General features: G+C 46.5%; 1 protein-coding gene across 1 annotated transcript in view; it reads left to right on the forward strand.

Annotated features, from left to right (window-relative positions):
- The window catches only part of LOC130525564 (proprotein convertase subtilisin/kexin type 5-like), a 43956-nt gene that overhangs the window by 14190 nt on the left and 11700 nt on the right, over window positions 1–18066 (forward strand). The window contains exons 6-20 of the mRNA XM_057032456.1: window positions 451–539; window positions 1005–1177; window positions 2828–3040; window positions 3876–3976; window positions 6118–6221; window positions 6779–6896; window positions 8793–8978; window positions 9076–9212; window positions 9497–9625; window positions 9743–9845; window positions 11558–11751; window positions 12867–12951; window positions 14032–14135; window positions 14231–14369; window positions 14459–14574. Of these exons, the coding sequence (XP_056888436.1) occupies window positions 451–539; window positions 1005–1177; window positions 2828–3040; window positions 3876–3976; window positions 6118–6221; window positions 6779–6896; window positions 8793–8978; window positions 9076–9212; window positions 9497–9625; window positions 9743–9845; window positions 11558–11751; window positions 12867–12951; window positions 14032–14135; window positions 14231–14369; window positions 14459–14574 (1991 nt within the window). The remainder of the gene's footprint in view (window positions 1–450; window positions 540–1004; window positions 1178–2827; window positions 3041–3875; window positions 3977–6117; window positions 6222–6778; window positions 6897–8792; window positions 8979–9075; window positions 9213–9496; window positions 9626–9742; window positions 9846–11557; window positions 11752–12866; window positions 12952–14031; window positions 14136–14230; window positions 14370–14458; window positions 14575–18066) is intronic.

Here is an 18066-nt window from a genome sequence, read left to right on the forward strand (position 1 = left end):
CTCGATGCAGGTGTTCCCTGTATGTGGTGCGTGCTGATTCTGATGATGGTGTTTTAGGGAGGCGGCGTTTGTTTATGCCGGCTGCTGACCCAGGCTGATTGGCACCACTGCAGTTACTGGTACAATGCTACCTCGCTGTGTGGGTGTGCTAGAATATCCACAAATGTGTTGAGCAGAGGTGATTAAAGGATCACTGATATCTGCAGCGGTTAATGCGCCAGGCTGCGTGCGCCTCTGTTGGCTGCGAACGCCGAACTTGATTGTTGCGACATCAGGAACGTCCCCGTTTTCTCAAGAATTGCAAAGATAGTGACAGAAGTTGCAATGTTTTAAATACAAGGCATCAGTCGGTCATTCGTGAGAATCATCAGTGAAACGTGGATCGTAAATTCCACCTCTGGCCGATGTGTGAATTGTAAAAGTGTTTTTTTCCCCCTGCTCTTTCCACAGACACGGGACACGTTGTGCAGGAGAAGTTGCTGCATCGGCAAACAATTCACATTGCATTGTGGGAATTGCCTACAATGCCAGAATAGGAGGTAAGTTGTTCTGTGGTGTCTTGGAAGTTTGTTTTTAATGGAACCATGTCATCACTGGACTGATGCTGAGCATCCATCTGGGCTGGATGTACTTCAGACTACTTCAGAAACCTCCCGATAATCCCAGTGAATCCACTTTCCTTACTTGTCCACTCTTGATGTCAGACTTCTTCCACTAGTTTAGACGAAAAGCTGATGTTGTCAAGTGACTTGAACATTGGCTCCATGTAGAAAAAGGCTGATTGCTGGCAGGAGCTGCTACAAATGCTAAAATGCTAAATGGCAGCGAAAGAGTTGACATCAGATCTGACCAAAAAAAGAAACAGTTGTTGCTTTATATGAATTATACGCATACATTCCAGCTCAGCAACCTTGTCCACTGTGAAACAGTCACACTACCCTGAACATACTTGTTTATGTTTGCATTCATCGACTCTAATGATGTGTTCTGTCTCTGTCTTCCAGGTGTGCGAATGCTGGATGGAGATGTCACCGATATGGTGGAAGCCAAGTCTCTGAGCCTTCACCCGCAGCACATCGACATCTACAGCGCCAGCTGGGGGCCGGACGATGACGGGAAGACCGTGGACGGGCCAGCATCCCTGGCCAGACAGGCCTTTGAGAATGGCATCCGCCTGGTGAGCATGTGCACGCGGGCGGGCACGATGAGAGACAGAAACAAGTCCAGCCGAACATATCGTTCATTGCTCGGCTGGTATGCAGATGCTAAGCGGGGGAGACGCACAAATGTGATGTGCGATTCAAGCATATCTATATGCTCCACAGGCCGACCCGGTGGTTTCTACCTGCAGAGATGAGGGATCAGCGTTGTATTAGCATAGATTCATTTACATATTCATAGATCATTTTGCATATTGAAAAGGCGCGTCTGTGACGCTCCATGAGTGGAGTGAGGAGGCTAAATTTCCCAGCTAAGAGGGGCGAAGTCACTTACTGGATGTGTTTAGAACACACACATGGACACAGACGCAGCCCGTGCTGCTACTGGTTTTCTTCCACAGAGAAAATGAAGAGCGCAGAAAGAGAAAGTGTTGCATGTTACGGGGGGGAGATGGAGTGAGTGAACGAGTGTTTGTTCCTGACAGATTAGCCTTTTATGTCGACAGAGCTGGAGCTGATATCTGAGCGTGGCTACACACGACCTTTCGCTGCCGCACGTTTGTATCCGAGTCAGGGTGGCAGGCTGGCGAGCGCGGCGCCGTGTCTGAAGCGTTTATCACAGATGAGGCGTCACGGAAACCACTCACAGCTGTGGAACAGTTTCTATTCTGGCTGGTGCTGCTCTATGTGAAGGGGGAGTTCAGTCTTGGTGCCCCACAGGCCTAAAAACCGAGACTTAAACTTGTTGCTCGGACCTGATGTGCAGCCCTGTGTTTGGAGGATTCCGTACCACCTTTCATCTTGTATTTCTGGGTGTGTGATTTACTGTTTCGGTCAGTTTGCTGACTGCTGGCTGAACTTTGCCTTCGCTTGACGGCCGGTCTTCATCAGCGTCGTGTGTTAAGCTCCGCCTGTTTAGATCATTTCTAAAGAACTTTGCTTCATTTCTGGAAACGCAGTGAATAATCGCAGTCGTTTGGCCTGGAATCAGGGTAGAGCGATACATATGGAATAACTGGGATGTATATCTCATGCTGAGCTGAGTTTTTCCACAAATCACTTGCTAGAAATGTCTCCATGTTCCTCACCCACAGAGAATGTTGGACAAATTCTGTTCAGTTTGGAGTTTAGATGAACGAGACGTCTTTCTGCGATGCTTAGTCTGGCCTCACCGCGCTGCTCGCTTTCACGTTTGTGTACAATTCCTTCGATTTCAACAGTAGCTCTTTGCGGTTTTTTGGTTCTTTTTTTGGTTCTTTTTCTGTCTGTAAAATACAGAGCGCTCCACACTTCAAACTTACAAATGTAAAAAAAAAAAACCTGCTTGAGCAAGCGGCTGTGCTAGGCACCAAAATGGAAACCTAATTAGACAGCTTTGGGTGTAGTTACATTAAACGGGATGAGAATCGGTAAAGGGCTTCTCGTAAACAAATGCCTTTCCCCCCCCCAGGAGCACGAAATATTGACTCGCTGTGTTAAAGACGACGATAAGTGAATTCAGATCAGATTACATTACAGCTGCTGGAAACCTTAATCCTCATCATTGCGACACACGCCGCTGCCGCTCCTGTTACATTTTGGACCAATAAGGCGCGGTGGTCTGGCCAGCAGCGGTGAGACAGATGTGCAGCCGCTTACTGGAACCTCTCTGCATCTTTTCTTGTCAGGGGAGGAAGGGCCGAGGCTCCATTTTCGTGTGGGCTTCAGGTAACGGCGGGCGCAGCAGGGACCATTGCTCCTGCGACGGTTACACCAACTCCATCTACACCATCTCCATCTCCAGCACGGCCGAGAGCGGACGCAAGCCGTGGTACCTGGAGGAGTGCTCCTCCACGCTGACCACCACCTACAGCAGCGGGGAGAACTACGACCGCAAGATTGTAAGAGTGTGTGCGTGCGTGCGTGCGTGTGTGCGTGCGTGCGTGCGTGCGTGCGTGCGCGTGTGTCTGTGATGCAGCCATTCACCAGAACAGATGCCATCTCTCAGCCCAAGCCAAGTCATTCCATTTCTCTCACACCATCGGCAAAATTATCTGATGGTTTCCAGACTTTTTTCTCGCTGTTGTTGGCGTTGATTTGGTCTTGTGTAATGGGCTGTGACACTATGAGCTAGTTTGACTGGAACCGTCTTGCTACATTCCCCATATTGATGCTACACCCTAACACAATGTTTATCGTTTCCTTCTGGCTTAATATACACACAGTAGGATGTGTGTCTTTATTGGTCCTATTTACTGGAGCCAATACTTTGATTTTCTCTCGTGTGTGTGTGTGTGTCTTTGCTGCTTTAGGGTTAAGAATTTGTTGTGGGGTTAGGGTTAGCATTGCATCAATGGGGTGCGTGTTTTCCCAGAGAATGGTGGAATATCAACACTATACCGCACAAACAACATATAGGACATGCTTTATATACCTTGTGTAATTGATTCTTTGAGTTCCTGGGGTAGCCAATCATTTGTGTCTTGGGTTTGTGTGTGTGCTTTATCCACATTTTGGCATCAAAGCTGGAATGTGTGTTTCAGGTGTGCCTAAATCCTTGTGATCCCCAAATCCCCTCTGTTCATTCATCTTCCTCCCTCTCCTGCTGCTTCCTGCTGCCATCGCCATTTTCTCCTCTTTCTCAAACTCCAACCCCTGTTTTTATTGCTGTTTTCTCCTACCACCCTCTCATCCCTCTCTTCCGGCATCTGTGACTCCTCTCTCTTCTGTTTACAGATCACAACGGACCTGCGACACCGCTGCACAGACAGTCACACAGGGACATCAGCGTCAGCTCCCATGGCTGCTGCTATTATTGCCCTGGCCCTGGAGGCAAAGTAAGATCCACTTAACCTCCTCTTGTTGCTCTCTTGCTTGCCTTTCAATGCCCTCTGGATTTGTTCTCGCATCTTGCTCAGCAGTAATACGTATGAAATAATGTACGTGTTATATCACATGTATGAGCTGACGCTATCACACTATAGTGATATCAAAATAAGAGTGCTGCCATGTTTTGGTATTATGGTGTGAAAACGCATTTCTTAAGTGAGGTTTGCTCTGTTTTGGATGCTCTCCCTGGTGGGCAGCTGGAGAACTGCATGTTTCCAGACCTCCTGCTGTCTTCCCTCAGGTGCAGAATGTGGTGATGCCTCACAATCGTTGTAAAGGTTTCAGGAAGGAAGCTGCTTGTGTACAGAAAGCTGTTTTCAGACAGCAATGCACCAAACTGTGGCTGAAACGCAGCCGTTCAGTGTTTTATCCTTTTATGTGGCCACTGCAGCACATATCAGCATCTCTGCTGCATCGGGGAATAAAGATTAAGCAAGAAAAGTAGTGTTGCATCCGTCCTGACTGAAACTTTCACACACTTGGCTGAACTGGGCTTTCCCCCGATCGCCACACGTTGAGCCGCTCACTTGATGGAGGTCACTTCGTTTAACCCGGATAATCCAATCCAGCACAAAATATTCTCCGGTTCCAGGCAGAACCGGGCGCGTAAACCTGTTCCGGTAACAAGATTATCACGCTCTGCCAACTGCCATCTTCTCCTCTGGTGGCCATCGCGTCCTCCTTGACATGCTAACTGTGCCTCCAGTAGCGTCAGGGGGGGCTTTTTCTCCTCCTCCAAACACACTTCACTTTTATCTGTTACTGTCACCCCCCCACTGTAATCTCACATTGCTGCCCTGAAATAAGGTATCATAGGGTGTTGAAATGTTTTCCGTCTTTGGCTCTTACTGCTGCTTCCTGGTTTTTCATCCATAATTAGCTTTTGGAGATGCACCAGTAAACCCACATTTGACTCCAGACCCAGTGATCTGACTGGGCTGGTTTTTCCCCAGTATGCGAGCTACTCTATTAATTAGTATTGGCTTGTTTATGAGACGGCTGTTGCGGCCCAGATAACGACGCCAAAACCACTTTTAATTAATGACCTTAAAACATTCATGGAACCATAATGACAGGGTAGCGGCTTGACATTCAATATTGATTGCGACATTAATTTACTTTTTATAGTATTTCTGAGTGCCACCAACCTTTTGATCATTATTTAGAGCACTTAACATTTCATATCCAGCCAGATCTGATCAGCATGAGCCAAGCGACAGAAAATATATCTCTCCTGCACATGTGACACCTGCAGCGCGGCTAATAACCTGGTGACCATTCTAGGCGCTATCTGAGCTTCTACCGAAGACACCTCTGTCTTTTGTGGAGCGTCGCACAAGCAGATCGACATTCTGCTCCCGAGCGAACGTGCGGGAAGTTTATTTTTAATAAAAGATGCATTGATCTGCACAGAAGTGGTTGGCGATGAGCGATGACTTTAAGGTGACGGCAGCTGATGTGTGACGACGACACCAGGCTCATTCTAGTCCTGGACGCCATCATATCAATGCATCTTCCTAAAATTTGGAATCTTTGAACGTTGGTTAGCATACCCTTAATGGTTTTAGGTCGGCCGATGTGGAGTGCAGATGTTGAGGGACGTGATGGGAAGGGAATGGAGCATCTGGTCGGCATATGAGATTGAAAGGGAATCCCAGGAAACTTAGTGACCCACTTCTTCCTGGTTTTTCTCTCTCTAATGTAGCATTTTTGACATCAAAGAAGCAGAGACACATGGCTGCCATCTCGTAATGGATCTCACATGAGATCTGGGAGGCGAGGGCCCAGTGATCGGGCGCTCCATTTAGGTCTCTCTGGCATGTTCCCTCGCAGCTTCATGACCTTTTCCATGTTTTGCATTTCGCTCTCTTTCTTCCTTTCTAAGCTTTATTCAGCTTCCTGTCATCGCCGCTGTCCAGTTTATCAGCGCGGATGTACAGATTAAATGTATTTTTCTGCTCGGCAACGCGAGCGTTCCTGCCAGATTTCTGTTCACCCTCCATCAGTTACGACATCCTCCTCGGAGGTTCTGCTACACGCTAAATTAATAAATGTGTTTTTGCCTGTTTTGTGCGCTCTCTTCTTTTAGTTCTCTTCTAACATGGAGAGATGTTCAGCACATCATAGTGAAGACCTCCAAAGCCGGACATCTCAGCGCGCCTGACTGGAAGACCAACGCCGCTGGCTATAATGGTACAAACACACATTTTAGCTTTCCATAAACTCTCTGAGCGGCTGCACTTCACTTTTATTTATTTTGGCTTTGAAGCGCTAAATATTCTATGGGCATTTCCTCAGCAGAGAAAATGAAGCTGCATTTCTGATTAATAGCGATATGTTAGTCTGATACGGAGGGTTTCGTGTTCCTGTTGAGATTGGTTCTTTAAGCATTCTTCTGTGCCAGCCGCCGGGGGTCAGGGTCTGCGTGCTGGTCGCCTTGTTGTCTGACTTTGCGACTGTCTGCTGAAGCGTGCGTGCATACCTGCATCTGTGCGTGTGCGAGTGAAAGAATGAAAACTCGGGGTCAGTCGGGCTGCAGGCCCAGTGTGTCTGGAGACTGTCCAGGTTTTTCAAAGAGGAACTAAAGAGAAACAGAATGAGGACGGTGGGGGCAACAGAAGTATGGAAGGAATTTGTGTTTCTGCTGCTCAACTAAATAAATGATTTTTTTTTTTTTTTTTAGTCAACTGTGGACAAAAACTATAAATGTGAATAAGAATTTTGTCATATCCTGTCGCCATTTCCTGCAGTCAGCCACCTGTACGGCTTCGGCCTAATGGACGCGGAGGCGATGGTGAAGGAGGCGGAGCGATGGAAGCAAGTTCCTGCTCAGCACGTCTGTGTCGAGAGCGCAGACCGCCAAATCAGGTAGGAACCATGCACTGGTTCAGGTTCAGTGGGGGGGGGGGGACCTATAATCACCCCAACATCCTATTCCTAGTCAACCGAAATAATAAATAAATGTAGGGCTCTGGAATCATCACTGCGTTGCCAGTTTCCTCTACCACACCCTTGGATTTGCCCTCATATTTCCTGCCGTTATAATTCTAGAACTATACATTTCTTAGTCTCCTGCTGCTCTCATATAGGAATCGGATGCTGTCTGATGTCCAGACCATGAATGGCTTTCTGACTTTTTTCTCTGTTTCCTTTATTTCCCTGGTGTTTTATGCACAGACATGTGGTTGAGGCCGCCGTTGTGCAAGCCGTACCTTGATAGGGGCCAAGCATTAGTTCTGGCAGGGTGGTTCTCACATAAGACCTTTTCCACACACATACACACACGCACACACACCCAGACGGAGCCAAGGCTTCACAGCTTGTTATTCTTGATGCAGCTGGAAGCCTGAGCGCTGTTCTGTGTGGGGCTGGCTGGCTGGCTGATCCCGGGCTCTCTCCACTGGTTTGCTTTCAGCCCAAGTCTCGGTGGCCAGCGACCGCAGCATTGTCAGTGTCATTCTGTCTGTTCTGCTCCAGCGCACAAGTCGGCCCATAACGGGGGCTTATGGGAAGCCCGGCTTATGCTAGAGGGAGTCACCCCATAGACATGCTGCACGCGTTATCTTCTGGAGAGGTTTCCGCTGCCGTTGCGTCAAAGTGCGCGCAGTTCCTTTTCGATGCAAGTAGCTTTCCGAGCTGTTCGCAGCGGTCGGTGCCTGGCGGCTGAAGCCTCGTTTACAAACAGAATACAGAGTCCATCCGGGCCAAATAACAGGCTTGCAAATAGGCAGTCGTCGGGAAACAAAAGGCTTTGTTTGGTTTTTGGAAGCCAGGCAAAGAATCGTGAAAGTTTCCGCGAAGCACTGTTTGAAAACAGAGCTTGTGATTGTGCGGTTGTTGTTTTTGTTATGGGGGGGGTGATTGTGTTTTTGGGAGTGTTTCTACGTGTGCTGCAGGCTCCCGAGCTACTACGTGAGTGGACTACCTCATAGTTGTGCTCCAGCACACACACACACACACACACGCACACACACACACACCACACACACACACACACACACACACACACCCCTCCCCCCTCCCTGGCTGGCCTCTCTTATGGTGTTTGATTTGGTAATGGGTGTTCCGCGTTGTTCGCCTCACTCCACTTGAAGCGCACACCAGGAGAACTTCTGAGGTGGGTTCACCTCAGAAGTGGATCTGCTCTCCTATGGCCCATGTGTTAACTCATCGCCATCAGACTCGTATTAGTCCCCTCACCTTTCAGAACGCTGACTCTTTACACTCTCCTCTACGTCACCCTAGAAGCTCTTGAGCATGACTCCCTTCAAAACTAAGAAGATAGTCAGTGATGTGTGGCAATATGATGAATTTTAAATTCATTTTAGCTGTGTTAATACTAAAAAAAACAAGTCTCTAATACAAAATGACGCATAATGTGGCTCACCACGAGAATGTTTTAGGATTTGCTATTATTTACTATTAGATAGTAGGTGACTTTATTGCCAAATATGTAGACCCGACTACATTAATCACAGTGAAACAACAATTTTTATCACGTTGTATTTAATTTGGCCAGACTGTCAGAACGGCTGTGGGTTTACACAGCACCTTATTAGGAAATCAACTAACTTGGCTTTGTCCGGTCCCTGAACCCAACACCAAATATTGAATGTGAGACCTATGAGAGCTACTGATCCTCACCAGAAATGATCCCTATTACAAATACAAACCCGTCAAATTAGCATCACAAAATTGCTCTTTAAGAAGCTTTTTTTTTTTCTTTTCTCATCACATGTACTTTTGTTACCCCTCCTGTCTCAGAACTATCCGCCCAGAACACGTGGTCCGGTCTGTGTACAAGGCCACGGGATGCACCGATAACCCCAACCATGTGATCTACCTGGAGCATGTGGTCGTACGAATAACAATAACACACCCCCGCCGTGGTGACCTGTCAATCAACCTGACCTCCCCCTCAGGGACCAAGTCTCAGCTGCTCGCCAACAGGTACATGATGGATACCGGTTCTACGGTGTTTAGACACTCAACTGAGTTGCATTTATTCCTACTTGAGTTGTGCCCTCTCGGATGTTTGTGCGTGTAGGTTGTTCGATCACTCCATGGAGGGATTTAAGAACTGGGAGTTTATGACCACCCACTGCTGGGGCGAGAAGGCAGCAGGCGATTGGGTCCTGGAGATCTACGACTCACCTTCTCAACTGCGAAGCCAGAAAGTCCCAGGTAGGTGGTGAGATTGTTATTAATTGCTTTTAGTTTTTTTGGTTTCTTTCATTTGATTGAGGTTCTTGTGCGTACCATACAGTTTTAATCCTGCATTACTTATGAAGCTGAGAGTATCAGGATTTAAAGTAGGAGGTTGTGACTGTTTCTTTTTTTTGAGGGGAACAAAATCTATCATGTCATAGCCATCAAATGCACTATTTTAAAGAATCAGACACATAAAAAGGCCGACTAACAAGGCTTGCTGTGGATCTTCTACAATCTCATTGCTCCTGTTGCCACAGGCAAACTGAAGGAGTGGTCGCTGGTGCTGTATGGCACCTCTGTGCACCCGTACATCCTGCGAAGTGAAAAGACTCGCTCTGCAGAAATAATGACGCACACCAACGAGGAGTTCACAGAGGAGTACAACGGTATGTGATAAATCTCCACACGCGTAGCCACTGTCGCAGCTTTCCAGAGTACAACCATCGTTTTGGAAGCTTCCGTTTCGCTGCTGCAGGTAAAATCATTAAAGGTTGCCTTTGTAGGACCCTGCGATCCAGAGTGCAACGAGCGTGGCTGTGAAGGTCCTGGACCCCATCACTGCATCAACTGCCTCCATTATTTCCTCAAGTTCAAAAACAACACCAGGTCAGAGGGTGATAATTAATCACTCAACACGTTTATATGGCACTTGCAAAACCCAATTATTCCCATTATAACTGGACATCAAGTTAGTCTGACTAATATCAGAGTCTTCTTTACCAGATTAAGACACCCAGATAGTGATTGGACATCAACATTTGTGCACATGCTCCACCATGCTCACATTGGCATGTGACCCTGGAATAAAAAAATTGACCCAGAGAGATGGGGTGAATGATATCTAGATCAGGCACGTGTACATTACGTATGAGACGAATGTGCAATTATCCATCTCGCTGTTGTTAAAAATGTCAGTCTGCCACCGGACGTCAGTGATTTATTTATTGCGTGACGTAATATGTCGACAGAAAGAAGGGGCCGCATTAACCCACTGAAAAGACTCATATCGCCACCTAGCGTTGAGGAGGAGGTGGTCAGTTATGCAACTTAGTCTCAGTCTAATTTTGAACATGGCTCAATTAAACTGTGAATGTAAACATTCTGAGTGCGGAGGAGTGTTACAGAACGTCGGACAAGTTCGGTGTTTCAGCTGTGTTTAATGGTTAGAAAAGAACGGCGGTACCAGTTGGATGCTGCCTTTCTTCTATGACTACGTGACACGTCGGTTAGTGATTCATAAAAACGGATACCGTCAGTCATATCGTGTTCCACCTCTTCCTTCCTCCTGTTAAGTGTGTGTGTTTGTGTGTGTGTGTGTGTGTGTGTGTGTGTGTGCGCGCCCTTAAGATCCCATTAGGTTCAAAGTCTGCTCTAATTGCCTTTGTGTCTGTGGGTCTCTGCACTAATAAAAGACAAACCAATGAAGGTGCATGAGATGTGCAAGCTTTGGATGTTCCTTATCATTAGCCCACTTTAGGGGTGTGTTGCCCTTTTCTGCCGCCACAGGGAGCAATTGATGAATGAGGACCAGGGGAGTTGAGAGAGGAAGGAGGGATGCTGGTGGTGGTGTTTAATGTTGAGATAATTACATGGCTACATCCGTGTTTGATGCTCGAGACTCGCCCAAAGACGGCGCAGGTCTTTGAAACCCGACTAAACCCGTCTCTGCAGCTGTGGCGTTTGTTAGATGTTCACTGATTTATTGAGAACGTGTCCAGGTTCTCTATTTGTTCCCGTCTCAACAGAAACCATCTCGTTTAACCCTGACCTGAGCAACTTGCAGAATGTATTTGTCCCGACAATCGGCACCATTGATTTTATAGAAAGAAAAAGTTCTCCCCTTATTTCTATATTATACTGTGATTTCACATCTCTATAATCCTAAATGCTGACATCTTGCTTGGCTGTGCGGTCTGGAAACGGCTGGTCTGTGGTCCAGTTCCTGCTACTTTTTTTTTTTCTATTCTTTTTTGTGACTTGCATAAATATTTCCGCATGGCAGAGAAGAGTCAAGGTAAGGGTGGAGGAGGTGGCAGCCTGTACATAAACATGCATTAATGTTGGGTTTCTTGGCAGAAGGCCACAGTATGTGAATATTATGTTATGTGTGTGTGTGTGTGTGTGTGTGTGTTTGCATGTACTGTGATGGAGGGCTGTGAAGTTGTCTGACAGATGTTGCGCCTGTTTGGCATCCACATACACACACACACACACACACACACACACACACACACACACACACACACACTTCTGTACAGTTTATCAACTGCTTTTGATGTTTCCCCCTCTCCTCTCTCTTTAATTTCCTTCCTCGCCAGGACCTGCGTGTCTGAGTGCCCCAGCGGCTTTTTCCGCGACGATAAGAAGCGCTGCAAGAAGTGCTCGTCGGTGTGCGAGACCTGCGTCGGCAGCCGCAGCGACCAGTGCACGTCGTGCCGGGCTGGTTACCATCTGAGCGAGGGCACCAACATGTGTGTGAGCAGCTGTGCTGAGAGCTCCTACCTCGACCACGGTACGTTTTCGTGTCATTTTGAGGTTTTGTACCATTTTTAACCCTAAATTAAGACTCGGTTCACTGCTGCCTGCCCACGCTCGAGCTCTCCAAGCCTGGAGCCTGACATGAAAATAACATCAAGGCTGGATTTAAGGAAGGAAACGGTGGAGCCTGGATATGATGTCTGTCCCCTTGTTGACTTCTTATTTTTCGTCCGTATAACGTGTAATGAGGGTGCCAGATTGCAGCTGCAGCATCTTATTCACTCATTATTCACTCTTATTCATTATTTGTGATGAGTAGTAACTTTTTTTTTTAGTGGAATATTGTGTTTTTATCGAGTTTTCAAAGTAAAAGTAAAATCCAACTCTGAAGTCTTGGCGCGTACCAACCAGAAAACCCATCAAACTATTGTTTCCGATCCCCTTTTCCTCCCTTCTTATTTTGCCCACAGGTTCTGTAGTTTTAAAGGAAATATAACACAGATTCATTTTCCTTTCTTGGAAATGTGTTCGTGACTGTCTGGATTCCACCCTGTAATGATTTTCAGATTTTCTTAAGTTTAAACAATGCTCCCTTACTCATAGTCTCCTATTCTTAACTCTGTCCGTATGAATTACAGAGGGAACCATAAAGCTTGTGTCATACATAAGCAAAGGCTTCTTTTCCCAAATTTTGAAAAACAGCACTTTTGATTAATGGTCATTTTCCACTTTATGGAAAAACAAAACACATTATTCACATGTCTTCCGAGGCAATATTGAGTGCCGGAGGCAGAAATGCCCATGTGCATTTTATCAGAGCGTGTTATTGCCTTTTGAAATCTCCATCTACATTCTTGTCCTCTCTCAACGACTCCACGTAGCTTTTAGCTTATGGCGCTCTCCATCTCTTTTGCCATCTCTTCCTTGTGGCCTTTTGTCCTCCTGCTTTGTTCATCAGCCCCATCTCCGGCTCATTTCTCTTCCTCCCCCTCCTGTTTTTCTCCTACAGGGCTTCCACTTTCACTCTCGCCCTTTTGTCTGCTCTTCATCATTGTCCTCCTCCTCTGCCCCCATATTTATTTCAAAAGCATCTCCACTTCTGCTTCCCACTAGCCTCCCACTATAACCGACTGCTTCCGTCTCTTTCAGACTCCAACACTTGCAGGAGATGTCCAGAGAACTGTAAGAGGTGCACCACCGCCAGTATCTGCACGGAATGTAAACCCGGGTTGAGGTGAGGTGGGAGCCATGCTGAGAATCTGCTCGTAGCCATTTCCAGCCATGTTGTATTTTGCATGTAGATCCTGTTCGATTTAAAGCACCTTGTACGATTGCTGTCAACCAAAGCATCTGTTAGCACCCGTTATATCTTAATCCCACACACGTTCCGTTATAAAGCCCAAGTTTTTACACAAATTCAAATGACCTGCTAGATTTGGAACTATGAAATGGGCTTTGCATAACCTGTTTTTAACATTTTGGGATTCTATGCAGACACATTCTGGCACATCCCCACAAGTCTGTTTAAACTTCACCAATTGCACTCGACCTGTTTGAGGTCAGGGGGTTTTAAAGTGCTGTAATTTCTGCTGGGTCCAAGAGGAAACACTTGTAAAACACATTGTGGTCTTGAACCTGACTCTTAAGTGTTGATTATTGTCAGAGATGGGGACGATTGTAAGCTGTAATTTCTTCTGAACACCAGCGAGGACACGCACACACGCACGCACGCACGCACGCACGCACACACACACACTTCAGCAGTTAAGTGCCAAAGAGAAGGAGAAGACCAGATGAGATTGTTTCTGGGAAACGTTCGCTAACACCGACCAGCTGTTCTGCAGTTTAGCACAGCAGTCTGACCAAGTGTCCTCAGAGTGACTTCACAGACGTCTCAAAAACAAGTTCCAAGCTTACTTCAGCTCCCACGTTGGACACTTGCTTAATCTTTTGGAATTCCATAACACAATATCGCCGCTGCTGCGAACACCGGGGCCCGGGACATTGTGTTTTCCGGCTGTCCGTCCGTCCGTCCGTCTGTCTGTCTGGTCCGTCCTTCAGAGTAAGACATCTCAGGAATGCTTTGAGGGATTTTCTTCCAACTTTGAACAAAGGACTCATTGGAGAAACTCATTAGATTTTGGAGGTCAAAGGTCAGGTGACTTTCCGTTCCACGTTTGTGAACGCAGCATCTCATTAATACACAGGCACAACTGTCGCCTTTTTTTATTATTATTATTAACGGCGTGGCTCATTTTTTTCAGTCACTTGTACTTTGGGATTTATGACCAAGTATTTTCTGTTTCGGTTCCAGTCTTCAAGGAAACAGGTGTCAGCTGACCTGTGACCTGGGGAGTTATTATAACGGCCATAGAAAGACCTGTGAAGCCTGCCATCCTGCATGTGCCACCTGTGCAGGTACCTCAAAATTATTGCCGCCGTTTCATTGGGGGGGGGGGTACTTCCCCCCTTTTTCCTTTTTTAAACCTCCCCCTTGTCCGTGCACTTTTCAGGCACGGGGGTCGAGGCGTGCACCAAATGTGCAGTGGGCTACTTACTGGAGGACTGGCGCTGCGTGTCCACCTGCAGCAGCGGCTACTACTTGTCGGAGCAGACTTCAGACAGCGGCCAGGTGCAGCGCTCCTGTAGGAAGTGAGTCAGCCTCTCTTTCGCCCTTAGTGCACGGCAGCCAAACTACGATTTAAGGGTGGCGTGTTTCTGATCCACCTTGTCGTCCACAGGTGCGACCATAGCTGCTACGAGTGTTTGGGCCCCGGTGAAAGAAACTGCAGCAGCTGTGTGAGCGGTTACAACCTGGAGGCCGGAGCCTGTGTGGTCAGCACTATCTGCAAAGATGGTGAGTCGTCCACTTGTCTAGTGTGTGTGTGTGTGTGTGTGTGTGTGTCTAGATGTGAAGAAATGATGGTGGTTTTCACTAAAATTCCCATACAAACCACAGAGGAAAAGTCCTTTGAGGTGCAGCTTTTACCACTTAACTCTCACTCACAACTCTTGCGAATGCCTGAAAATGAATGCGGAAATTCGATGCACAAGGCAGATTTATTCAGTTCACCTTTGGGATTCATTTTTTTTCAGCTCTTGTACTAACTCCTGAAAGCAGAAGGGCAGCTCATCCTTGCTTTGTACTCCTGTGCTTTTTGTCAAATGGCTTAATTTGTGTTCTGATGGCGACTAATATTACATCCGCAGGATTCAAATCTAACCTTCTTTGTGATATTTTTTTTTTTTTTGTCCTGATTGTTAGACTACATTTTGCATAAGCTACCAACGTTTGTGCAGCACGCTGCTCCTGGCTTTCCTGAATGCTTTCCCCCTCTACCTTAGTCGCTTCATTTTCCATTTTCTGCTGGCCTCACTTCCTGCTGAAATCCTTTAGACTCTCCTCTGAGGGTGGAGATTGTCTGGAAAAACATGGGTTGAGATAAAACTGTCAAGAAAAATGCGTCTTTACTGTGTGACCTTTTATCGATGAGTCCTACACCTAAAGTGCACACTCAGTCATTTTATCAAGCTCCATTTGAAAAGGGAGGTGGGGGGGACTGGCTACTTTTGCCATATTATGGAGAATTGGCTTAAAGGTTTTACAAGACTTTGGGTCAACTTTAAGTTTTTTTCTCTGATGTAAAATGCTTTGAAGTGTTGAATTTCAAGTATCTTCAAATTGCTAATTGTGTGATCTCTCCTCTCTCTCTCTCTCTTTGTTGTTTTCTGTCAAATCTATCTTCTGTCTCTCCTGACGTGGAACCAATCACTCCACTGGACCGCAATCATTTCCGCCTCGATGAACATCACCTGTGATTGGATCAAAAAACTCCTCTTCCTGTCATCTGAAACCTCTCCTGACCAATCACGTGGCTCTGGTCCCCTGCGTGTCTCTGCATGTGTGTGTGTGTGTCTCCCCCTTCCCCTCTTTTCAAACCCCACCCCTCCACCCCAACCCCTGAACTTCTTCTTCCTGGTCTGTGGAAAGCAAATGAAGAATCTTGGGCGGAGGGCAGCTTCTGCGTGCTCGTTAAAAAGAACAATCTCTGCCAGAGGAAGGTGCTGCAGCAGCTGTGCTGCAGGACGTGCTCGCAAAAGGGTTGACGGGACGTGTTCGCTGGGCGTAGCGGGAGCACGGGAGGGGGGGAGGAACATGGGGCACAGCGGGCACCCTTCCGTCTCAAAGCCCCCCGCCCACTCATTCACAGTCACATAATTTATAAAATAATCTGTGCCTCTTAAAGGGACTGCATCGGAGGTGTGATGGCAGGACTACAACAAACCTACCTTTTTTTCTGTACTGGGACACACACACGTGGTCAGGGTTTAAAGGACTGGGACTTATTACACAAGCAAATGAAAACATAAGTGAAAACAAAAAAGAATAAAAGGGTCGGTATTTTGTGACCAAAGCATCGATGCCAAAATAGTTGAACCTTCTTTTTTTTTTTTTTTTTTTTTTTCTTGCCAGTGTAGGAAACATAGCATAAACCAGGAGCCGCTCTGCTTGTGAATCTATAAATAAGTCTGTGTGCATTTTTAAAAAAAACAAACAAACAAAAAAAAATTTCTGGCTCCTCTTCCTCCTCTCTTTGCAATGTTAACGATAAACAGAGGGAAGGTGGCCATGTTGTAGGAATGGCTGACTTTTCCTGCCTGGAAGTAGACAACAACAAAAACTAAAGCTCTCTTAGTAATGTGAAAACAATATCTGGGCTCAGAGCGGGAAGATGATTCACACACCCACAAACACACCTTATTAATCTGCACAGCACAGACACACACACACACACTCTTATGCGCTTTGAAACACGAAGTGGACACACCAGTCGGCCACCACTTGAAGATGCTACGGTGTCACCATAACCCAAGCCTGATGCACATGACTGACCAAAACCACCTCAGCTCATTTTATTTAAAACCACAGACCTGCCCTCTGAATAGATTGCGTGTTTGTCTTTAATGGAACGTGTGTGTCTCTGTGTGTATGTGCGTAGGAGAACGGCATTAATTCTTAATGTAAGCCCAGACGGCGTCGGCTCATTCCAGAGGTACAACTGGATGAGTCGATAGTCGTTCCTTCTGTAGAAAGCTTCAGTTCACGGTACGGAGATGCTCCACCTTTTGGCCACACTTCCATCCCGATTCCATCCATCACTCTGTCCGAACTGTGTAAAACCTGATGTCACTGGATAAACCCATATAAGTTATATTTCTTCTGTGTTGGTCGTGCATCCACATTAGCAAATCGCAGTCACGGGATACGGGATCCCTTCACATCTCGGTTTGCATTCCAGAAAGGAGGCGTAGATGTTTCTAGACTCCATCGTTCCATCGGGCCACACGAGGTCGCCGACCGTGGAGGGAAATATTGCAACGCTGCGTCTCATTTGCAGGTGACGGCGCCCGAGGCGCAGCGGAGCGCACGTCCGGGCTGCGTTCGCTTACTTCACAAGAAGGGATTCCTGTTTGATCGCGGTGTTCAGACGCGAGCGCGTATGGCGGTAGAACCCCCCCCTCCCCCGGCTCGGCCCGCTTTTGCCATTAGAACTGGAAGCGAGCAGGCGGCATGGCGGCGGGCTCAGGAGGGCGTGAAAAACCAATCAGTTAGCAGGCGGGAAAAGCCGCCAAGTCGTCCCGACGAGACTCCGCCGGCGCCGCTGTCCAACAGCAACTTTAATGTTTAAAATTCTTTCGTGTGGGTTTTTCCAACCTGCAGCTTGAGCATTTACAGTATTAGATAAATTGTTGTATTGTCACCTGGTTATGGTTCTTGATGGTTTGTAATAAAGATTGATGACTCCCCTTTTTTGGTTAACAAAAACTTCTTTTTGGTCATTGTTTAAAATGACTTAAAGTAAGTTTAGATTGCGTGTTAGTAGACTTGCACACACCCCTCGTATAAAAGCTGTTTTTATTGTGTACCTGTGACATATCTGTGACCATGCATAATTAATGTTACTCAAAAGTCCTAGTTTTGAATTTTCTTTTCTTTTTTTTTTACTTAAGTGTTCTTATTAAAATGTTTAATCTGTTCCTCTTTTTCCCCGTTTCAGTTGATCTTTTCAGCTGGACACTAATGTTGTAGACAGCGTAGCCTAGTCACGTTACCTCTACGTGCATGTTTAAGTTACATTGAGTCTTTTGAAAACTCCACAGATGTGTGAAAGGGAATTATTAAACCACAGGTCTTTGCGTTTAGCTTTTTATTTGATTTTAAATTAGGACTTGATTAGAATGAGGATTCCAAACGTGTTCAGTAACAATCCGTTGGCAAAGGTTTGTTGCATTAATGGCCAACATTAGCATAATAATGACAAGCATCATAACCAGCTCGGAGTATTTC

The sequence above is a fragment of the Takifugu flavidus genome, chromosome 5 (assembly GCF_003711565.1).
Source record: "Takifugu flavidus isolate HTHZ2018 chromosome 5, ASM371156v2, whole genome shotgun sequence".
Classification (NCBI taxonomy): Eukaryota; Metazoa; Chordata; class Actinopteri; order Tetraodontiformes; family Tetraodontidae; genus Takifugu; species Takifugu flavidus.